Genomic DNA, 10295 nt, shown 5'->3' with positions numbered 1-10295 from the left:
AAGCCTTCTCTTCTCTAGGCTGAACAACCCCAACTCTCTCAGCCTTTCTTCATAGCAGAGGTGTTCCATCCCCCTGATCGTTTTTGTGACCCTCCTGGACCCACTCCAACAGGTCTGTGTCTTTCCTATGCTGAAGGCTCCAGAGCCTTCTTCTTCTGTACTCAGATGCAGTACTGCAGGTGGGGTCTCACCAGAGCAGAGTAGAGGGGCAGAATCACCTCCCTCGACCTGCTGGCCACGCTTCTTTTGATGCGGCCCAGGATACAATTGGCCTTCTGGGCTGTGAGCGCACATTGCTGGCTCATGTCCAGCTTTTCATCCACCAGTACCCCCAAGTCCTTCTCGGCAGGGCTGCTCTCAATCCCTTCATCCCCCAGCCTGTATTGATACCAGGGGTTGCCCCGACCCAGGTGCAGGACCTTGCACTTGGCCTTGTTCATGTTGGCCTCATGAGGTTCACACAGGCCCACTTCTCAAGCTTGTCCAGGTCCCTCTGGATGAAGGAGGGACCTCACTTAAGTGAGTCCTTAAGACATCTGAAAACCAGGAAGGAAAAGGAAAGCAAGACCTGATGCACTGGCAGAGACTAGCCAGGTGATAAGAAACCAAAGAACTTAACCCAGCTAAGGCAGGGTCTTACCCCCAGCTCACACCAATCACATGGAGCAGCTGGGACTGATGAGGAAACAGATGCCCAGGCACAGGTAGCAAAAACAAATTGTTTGGTACAGCTACTGAACAGTAGCATTTTAGGATTCTCCTGCTGTTTACAGGGAAATCTCTATGTGGAGGAGAGCAGGGTTTCTGCAGCGGCAGCAAGTCTCCAGCCCCACACAAGGCAGACTGCTGAGAGACAGGAGAGGCACAGATGGCCCAACCTCTTTGATACAGAGGTAGGAAAACCAGCAGTTATCTCAGAGGACACAGGGAAGTAAGACAGATGGAGCCTTCCATGTCTCATCTTTATCTGTATAGAAATTAGGACATTACAGTATGGATGGGTGGACAGCTAGATGGGAAAAAATGGTTGGACTGTTAGGCTTAGAGAGTGGTTGTTAATAGGTCATTCTCTACCCGATGGCCAGTGACAGGTGAAGCATCACATAGGTCAAGTTTGCAGGTAACACCGAACTGGAAATGGTCAATATTCACAAGGGTAGGGCTGCCATCCAGAGGAACCTGGATAGGCTGGAGGAATATGCCAGCAGGACCCCCATGAAATTGAAAAAGCACAAATGCAAAGTCCCATGTCTGACTCTGGCAATGACATGGACTGGGGAGCAGTTCAGCAGAAAAGGCCTTGGAGGTCTTGGTAGACAGCAAGCTGGATTAGAGCCACAGGGACAGTGACTTTTGCAAGAGTAGAGGGTATCTCCTTCCCTCTCACACACTTGTTAATGAAGACCCCATCAAACCATTTCTCATCAGCTCAATGTCAAACCCCAGCATGACACAGGAAGCCGGTTTCACATGGCCTGTCTACAACACCAGGTGTGGATCATCATTCTGATGAAGTTCAGCTTGCAAAGGTAAATGATTTCATTTCCAAGTCAAATCATGTCATTTGCATGCTCAGAGAGGGTCACAGTCATTCACAGAATTTCATTCACAGAAAGGTCTTCTCATTTGCAATCACTCTGTCAATCTGGCATTAAGGAAAAGGAAAAGAGAAACCCAAAATACTGCAGTTGAACAGCAACTAGCACTTAATGCTTTTGTAAAAACCACAAGAAACTGTAGACAGGCTGACCTGGAGGACTTTGAGCTACCAATAGTCCCATGCAAGAAAAAGACTGAAGTAGTGAGGGTGGGTAACCTTATCACAATATTAAAAAAGCACCTCTTGAAGAACAAGACTAGAGACAAGTCTTCACCCTCCTAAGAGACAAAACATTGCCTAATGTTGCCATCCTGAATTTAAACTTACAAATACAGGATTTCAGCTCCCTGGGATCCAGCACAAATCACCAGTGGGAGGGAGGACACCATTGACTGACTCAGCCACCATTCACCATGTTTGCAAAACTGCCCACCCATGCACCTGTCCACATGTTCCAGTCCTCCACTGGGTACCTTCCTGTTGTTTAAATAGGATGGTGGGTTCACCACACCAACAACAGCAACTGCTGGTTTTCACAGTCCCGGCTTGAGTGCCTGTCCTTCCCATTGCAGGCTCCCAACCCACGGCATGCTCCAGTGGCCAACATCTCAAGCCCAGTCAGTGAGCACCTCAGGGCACATGGGAGGTTTGAGACACAACTAGTGCTTTGGCAGCACTTTGTTTCTGATCAATGATACTGCTAAAGCAGCTGGAAGGAAAAAACAAACAAACAAACCACTGCAACTTTCTTTTCATCCAGTGCATTCTGAGTACACAATATCCTACCTGAAAAATGATGTCTTCATCCTTCTGTGAGCAGAACGTATTTGGATGAGGTGGGGGAGCTTTGGGACAGACTGCATCTGCACAGGGGACTCTTAGACAATTTGTGGATGAAAAGCCAAGCTAAGAGCAATTGAAGACAGATGTAGGTACAAACCTGGCTCAGGAAAACAGAGATGCAGATTACCAGAAGCTGGGAAGATACTCTGGGAAAACTCTCACCCTAAACCCACCCTGCTCTTGCACTCCTCCCTGAAGCCTGTTACCAGCCACAAAGAGGTGAGACTGCTCCCAGCACTCCTGCCCCACCACACAGGCCATGCCCTGCACTCCACAAGTGGGGGTCAGGCCCCTTTGCAGCAGGAGGAACTCAACGCAGCAAGAGGTGGCATGCCACCCCAAGCAATGAGCATGCTGATTTGCCTTAGGGAAGATAACCAAGCAGATTACAACTTCTAAACCCTCTAAATTACTCACTGCTATCTCAAGTCATCTCAGGCCACTGACACCAAGCTATCTGATTAACAGTAGCAATCAAATTAACAGGTATGTGCAGTAAACCGACTAAATAGCCATGCAGCAGCGAAAGTATTTATGTGAGCTCCCAGCAGCCACAGAATGGCAGGGTAGCGCATGCTCCCTTGTTCAGGCTCAGCTCTCCTCTGCCGTGCTGAAACTCCATCGTAGAAAGGCAGCATCTCACTACCACGCAAAGACAACAGTGAGAAAGCACCAGACTTTGCAGCGGACAATGACTTAATGACATGCTGAAGTCTCAAGCAAGCAATCCAAGCAGGGAGTCAGAGAGTTTCTCTTTGAAAGCTGGGAATTGAAGGGAGCACATCACACTAATATCAAATTCTGGTTTAGATTTGCTAATAAACAGATTGAATTACCAACCACAGTTTTCATTCTCTGGAACAGAAACTTCCAATTAGTCGCACTACTTCAAAAACGAAGAGACAAACACTGTTTTTTTCTCATTAAGACCCACTAGGACTCTGCAGGACGCGAGCAAAATCAGAGCAGGAACCATTTGCCTCCCTCCACCACCTGCTACACCACCCCATGTCCTGCAAATGCCCAAAACAAAAAGATTGCCCTTTCTCCATCTCTTGATTCCAAAAGTTCAGCTCATCTCAAAAAGGAGACAGCAGTTTCCTGCAAGAAGCCCTTCCCTGGAAATAAATATTTTTACATTAAATCAGAGAGCAGTCAGATGGGACTATCCTCAATCCCCAGAGCAAAGCTCCCCAGAGAGCAGCAGTCTCTGAGCAAAGTAGACCTTACTGTATTAAGCCCTTTCACAACCCACCTCCTGAGGCAGGAGATAATACGGAGCAGACAGAGGAAGGTCTGAGCTAAGGTGGATTCATGGAGAACAGGGCTGCCCACCAAGGGCTGAGCTCAGGCATCCTTCAGCATTTGCTGTGGTTAGCAAGTCACACCAGTCACTCAGAGCAAAACTATGGTGGCACTCGTGCTTGTGTGCATGAGCGCCACACCAGAGCCAGTCACCCCGCACTGCCCAGGCCACCACGGAGGGGAGGACAAGCCGCACCTTCTCCGCAGACAAGTACCCACACTTTGTCACACATATGACACTCCCAGCTACGGAGTCATAGCTCCACCAGCTATGACCAGACAGCCACCACTTAATATGTGGATTAATTGCATAGCATAAATCTCAAGCTCCTGCACATGACAAAATACCAGCTTATAAGGGTGCTCAATTTGACCTTTAAGGCCCTTTTTCCTCTCAGCATCCAAGCCAACACGTAGCACAGCTTGTAAGGAACATGGTCTCAGCCTTAATAAAGAAATTACTTTTAAACAAGACTATAAGCTATGTATTCATTTCCTGAAACTACATAAGCGTTTTCAGTTCCTCACACCGTACACACAAGTGATTCATAGCTGATTATTTCTGCACGGCTGCCTGATTCCTATATACAATCATGGTAACTACACACGTGAGTTCTGTGTACTCTTTTTAGGACAAATTTTAATTTGCATTAAAATATACTTAAAATTTAAATGAAATATCCTCATGCAGAACAGAGCACCATTGCAGCAGCTTGTGGCAGGGGATTCAGGGAGAACCACAGCCAGTTCTCCGTGTCTGCCAGCGAGCGGTCAGGTTAGGTCAGAGGGCACTTCGGCTCCCAGTGTACTCACGACACAAATGCTGCACAGGAATTTGGTGCCTTTTCAGTAAAGTTAGTCCCTCAGGACACACAAGGCTCACTAGACATACCCACTTCTGCATGGGAGGCAACGCTGGTGCAGCACAACCCAGTGTAGCAGATTTCCAGCACATGCAGAGCATCTGCCCAGAAATTCCCTGCCTGACTCCCCCAGGATGTGCTGCTGCTCCAATGGCAGCCGCAGTCACACATGTGCAACGAGAGAGATTGTGTGTATAACAAGGCTTCTTTCTCACAGGGGCCACACACGACGTTCGCAGGGACTGAATGACATCATCGTGGTCACACTTAAGACTCTGTGGCATAAAGCTGCTATAAACAACATTGAAGGAGAAGCAAGAAAAAGCATTTCTAAAGGACTAATAATTAGCGAGCTCATCTGCAGCCACTCGAGCTGGTATACGAGTAATACATTGACAGACACTCTCTGCTCTCAAGGGACACCTGAAGATTAGTATTAGCCGGTCATTGAGTCACAACATTTCTGAAAGGTCCTCAGGCAAATGACTGTGCTTCAATAAGAGCACAGACAGAATGGCTATTCCAAGTTCAAAAACTTTAAAAAAAGAAGGGCAAAGCAGACCTTGGATGGGAACAGACCTCCTACATCACAGACTACAGCCTGCAGACCGTCACTTCCCACGATTTGCAAACTTATGGAAAGAGTCACACTGCAAGATGACCGAGTTTCCCTTTTCCACCTGTGTTATCCAGCGTATTTACTAGAAAGCTATTCCAGAGTTTCACTCCTCTTGTGGCTAGAGGTCTTCTGACTTCCAGTTTAAGTTTATTAACAGCAAGTTTAGGTGCATTCATTTCTGTGGCAACACCATCCTTTATTTCTAAGGATTCTGCTCCTTTTCTAATATTTACTGCAACATTTCTACAGACAGCAGTAACTTCTCCTTTCCACCTCCATTACACATGACCAGACGAGCCAAGATCTTTCAGTCTCCCACCATAAGATACCACCTTCACAGCCCTTTCCACATGTACCAGACGTTCTCTTTCCTCCCTCCTCCTCCAGCAATTAAGCTGGTGTCAGAATAGACATCTTGAATCAACAGTTTTGTTCCAGTAAGCTTTACCCCACATGTGCCCAAGACATGCTGCAGAGGCTGCCCTCATCAGGGGCCATGAGGAGCTCTGTGGGAAGAATGGGGCCCAGAGCTCGCTGCCTCACCTGGAACGCTGTCTGGCTGTTGTAGTTGCGAATCTCTTTGCTCGCACCGCGGAAGAGGAGAACCCGAGCGCAGCTCTCCTGTGAAAGCAAGCAAGAGGGAAAGGGGAAGAGACCAATTAACACTACAGACTGGTAACAACAAAAAAGCAAACCAGATGGTTTCATCGCACTTAGAAAGCCTCCTTTGGCAAGAGCAAGGAATGATGCTCAACCCCTACGAACTGGTCACCCCCAACCCCAAGCTGACCAAGTCCTCCCACCTGTATGCAGCTCTGGGGCACTGGTACCATGGCCATGCCCAAACATCATCCCAAGAGCACAGCTACAGGCACACTGGCCACCACACATTCCCAGGTATTGTTATTTCCTAAAGCCTTCTATTGTTTCTGTTTCGAAAACTCTGTGCTTCTAAATGATGTTAGTTCAACATGCTTATGAGCACCTGTACTCTTTAATGCCACTCTGCCCACCAACCCCAGTGGACAGGCACCTGGGTAGAAGAGTTCTTGATGTGCAGAATGCCCCTACCACCTAACAAGCCACAAATCACCCTCCACATACCACTGTCTATGGTAAAATGTAACAGTGTTGAATTTTTAAAGCATGGACACCTCAGAAACTGAAAATTCCCTTTATAATCAAAAACCACATAATACAATGTATAAAAATCTTTAGGAAGGAACAAAACCTACAGGAGAAATACTTAAGATACTGACCTCCACATCTCAGAAAGAGAAGAGTGGTGTATAAAATCAGAGAGGACTCTTCCACCACCCTCAATTTCTCCTCAACTGAGGTTAGTAACCACACAGAAAATAAAACAGAAATGGTGCCCTATGCTGCCTGGACAGTCTTCTTCAAAATTCAGAGATTAGTAGTAAAAATTTAGGGCTATTTGTGAGAAGGACAGGACCCCAGTCCACATACCTTGCCCAGAGCTGGGTAAAAACCACAGGATGTGCCCAACAAGTCCTGCCTGGGGCACATGCTGGCCTCAAATTAAATGAGAGCACCTGGGCCAAATTAGCACTCTCCACCCAGGCAAACTGCTCCCTCCCAACCAGTAATGGGGGCTTGCTGTGAAGTAGGAATAGGAACCAGAGGAAAAATTACAGAAAATGTTAGGCAGTAAATCAGTAAAAACATCTTGGGAACGGGAACGGATTAAACCATGGACTCTTCTCTGGCCACCTGCCTCTTGAGAAATCCAACATCAGGCTGGTGCTACAAACAGAAACAGCCTCATCCCAGGACAGAGTGTGGATACAATTCAGAAGAACTTTTCTGGGTCTGGGAACAGTAATAGCAATGAGAAGGTGCCTCAGCCCAATATTGTGCTCTCTCTATCTCAGGCAGGCTGGTGCCCCATCTACAATTTCTTGTTCTCATGCCCCAAATCACACAGATGTACCTGGTTATAGAGAGCACAAATATGAAGAGCGGTGTTTCCTGAGGCATTCTGTGCAGTCATATCAGCTCCATAGAAGAGAAGATGCTCCAGGTGCTGAACATGGCCATAGCGACATGCCTGCACGAAATGCAAAATGGAAAAAAGAAATAGAAAATCAATGAGCAGCAGGAAGATGATAAATTCCATAACATCCTCTGCTGGATTCATCCACGCTAGAAAAGTTGAATCAGACTGGACCTGTAACCTGAAAAGTCCCATTAACATGCACGCAGACACACTGCTGCTCCTTACAGCAATATACACCTGAATACTTATTGGACGAATTACCTCTAGATCAATTGCAAATTTTGGATCAGCATCATACTGGTACCAGGGCCTCCTCCAGACTGCTATCTCAGTATAATTACCCAGTGAAAAGAAGCCCTGAAGCACAAGCAGGCAAAGAGGAGGACAACGGCCCCACATCTCTAGTTAACTGGTGTGGTATTTTCCTCTACATTTTGTCCATCCTCTACGTTTTGTCCATCCTGGGACCAGCAGTCCTCAAAGATCTGTCAAGGCAATGTAGGATGGAGGTAGGAAGGAGGACAGTCATAACCAGTAAATCGAGATCACAAACGCACGTCTCTTGTTTTTTCATTCTCATCCTTAGCTGTGCCAGTACTCGCCCACCTTGCAGGGGGCTGACAGCTGGGTGCTTCAGGAGGCCACGGGCCCAAAGACAACCTGCCCTCCCAATGGTCCAAGACAAGGGGACTCTAGGCAGAGCTAGTGCATTCTCCCTTCTCCCAAAGGGTCTCGGTCTTGAAGCACAAAGCCAGCTCAGGTCCCCTAACCCCTAGTCCATGTCTTCCCTACACCAAATCCATTTGTCAATGTGTAAACCTGGGACACATACAACTGTGGTTTGGAACCAGGATGCCTCAGGCATTGGACTGAGATCCCAAAGCACTATCCTATGAGCCAGTGATAATCTGGGGAGGATCCCAGACACTACTGACCAAGGCCAGAAGAAAACAGCCTGAGCATTGGCCTGGGATGGGAGCCAGAGCTGGCACACCATGTGCAAGTCCTCCACACAGGAGCCTGACCCCTGGTGTCAGCCACCCCTGCTGAGCAGTGCCTCCACTGCCTGCAGCACCCAAGGGGATGGGATGACCCCTCTATCAGCAGCAGGACAGCCGTCACCCCGGCCGGATCCCATCCCGCTGTCCATCCCACCTGGTGGATCTCCTGCCAGCCATTCTCGTCCACACAGCCGAGACGGGCGTAGTCGTGCAGCAGGAGCTCGCAGCAATAGGGATCCCCTCCTACCATGGCACTGTGGTACAGGGGCGTCAACCCCCGGCTGTCCTTGTAGTCTGGGGAGGCACCCAGGTCCAGCAGTGTCTGCAAGAGAAGCACCTGCCTCACTATGTGGCTTCAGGCAGCCACGCAGTAGGAAAACATGCTCCACAGAGGGTCCAGGGATGCTGCAGCCACGGCAGCAGGCAGTGCTCACCCCATCTTCCCCCCAAGGCTCATGTTATCAGTGCCATGCTTTTGTAATGGGCTGTGCTCCCCGACAGCAACGTGAGAGATGCTTTGGCCTAGGGAGGGCACAACCCTGCTGGCAGCCTGGACGGGGTGGGAGGAGGAGCTGGTGCTGGGGCGCAGGGCAGAGGGGAGGGGGAGTGCCCCACAGCAGCTCCCCCAACTCACCAGCAGCGCTGCGTGGTTGCGGCACCGGACAGCCTTGTGAAGAGCTGTCATTCCTTCCCGCGTCCGGAAATCCAGGTGTGCTCCCCCATTGCGCAGTGCCTTGATCATCTCGGCGCTGAGCTCCAGCTGAGCGGCCGCGGTCAGGGGACACTCTGCAGAGCCCCGGGAGAGAGATGGGTGAGAACCGTGGGGGCGCCCACCCCCTCAGTGGGCACCGTGGCACCACCGGCCTCTCACTCGGCACGTCTCCTGCCTGGGCTCCAGCAACGCAGGGTGCTCCCCGCTCCCCTCCCCCCATGTCCACTCCCAGCCCCACTCAGACACCGGCAGTATTCCCAAACACCATGCATGCACAGTCTGAGCGAGCTACAGGCTGTCCATCCATTCCTTTTGGGTGCGGATGAGAGCCCCGCAGAGGAGAGGGAGGAGGAAAGCGCTGGAAGTTTAATGAATGGCAGAAATGCCATTGTTGGCTCTTACGCTGCAGGAAAGCACACATCTGGACACATCATTTATACAAAGGGGAGAAGAAGGGGGTGAAAATTGGTATCCTTGTTCAGTTTCTCCCTGCAGCAAGGCATGGAGAAGGGGCTGCTGTTTCGGTGGGAGGCACAGCTATGCACCCCAGCCCCACCACCAGCATCCACAGAGCTGTCCTGAGCTCCTGCACACACAGCTGTCCTGCAGCCGGTCCTCATCGCCTCACACCACCAGCAGCAAGCTCCAAACGTGAAACACTCACCCCAAACAGGAGGAAGGCCCCTGCATCTGTGCAACCCCCACCTCACCTCTGAGGAGCCTGGCTTGTCACACAGCAGAGTCTGCACAAACTTGCCAGCTGGTTCAGTCTTAGCTCTGACCAGGATCAGTCCCAACTCCCAGGACTGCCCAGCACATAGGACTTGCTCCACTTAGGGATATAGTTTGAGCAGGCAACAGAACTACAGAAATCCCCTTCAACAGTCCTCCCTCACCAAGTGCACCCCCACCGGCCTCCAGCCACCCTCTGTTTTTGTTTTGCGGGTGGGAACAGGAGCCCTGATGCACATCTGTTGCTCTCCATCAGTGCGTGCAGCTCCTAAATGCAGAAAGGCACCTCTGTGCTGGATGGGCAAAGTCTTTTCCAACAGGAGCTGCTACACGCTTCCCTCAATGACCAGACTTCAGCATCCAACTGTCGGCCAAATGCTACCTTGACAGGTTGCAAACTAGTTGCCTGCCTGCAGATCCCCACTGCAGTCCTCGCATGGACAAGTGTGGAGGACCCCTCCTTGGGTGGGGGCCACGGTGTTGATACAGGATGGGGGTTTCTGTCCTACCCTGATGGTGTTAGGGAGATCTGAGCTGCAAAAGGACCGTGCTCGCCTATCCACAGGTTGATTTGATAGCACAAAGAAGGAAGAAAAATGT

At 49.8% G+C, this 10295-nt stretch overlaps 1 protein-coding gene across 1 annotated transcript in view; it reads right to left on the bottom strand.

The window, feature by feature from the left end:
• The window catches only part of SHANK3 (SH3 and multiple ankyrin repeat domains 3), a 309446-nt gene extending 300453 nt beyond the window's left edge, over positions 1-8993 (bottom strand). The window contains exons 1-4 of the mRNA XM_019470891.1: positions 8886-8993; positions 8406-8573; positions 7185-7301; positions 5774-5851 (exon numbers count right to left, since the gene is read on the bottom strand). Of these exons, the coding sequence (XP_019326436.1) occupies positions 5774-5851; positions 7185-7301; positions 8406-8573; positions 8886-8993 (471 nt within the window). The remainder of the gene's footprint in view (positions 1-5773; positions 5852-7184; positions 7302-8405; positions 8574-8885) is intronic.
• Positions 8994-10295: the final 1302 nt, after the last annotated feature.

Source organism: Aptenodytes forsteri, unplaced genomic scaffold (genome assembly GCF_000699145.1).
Source record: "Aptenodytes forsteri isolate BGI_AS27 unplaced genomic scaffold, ASM69914v1 Scaffold304, whole genome shotgun sequence".
Lineage (NCBI taxonomy): Eukaryota > Metazoa > Chordata > Aves > Sphenisciformes > Spheniscidae > Aptenodytes > Aptenodytes forsteri.
This window is presented reverse-complemented; position numbering and strand designations above follow the sequence as displayed.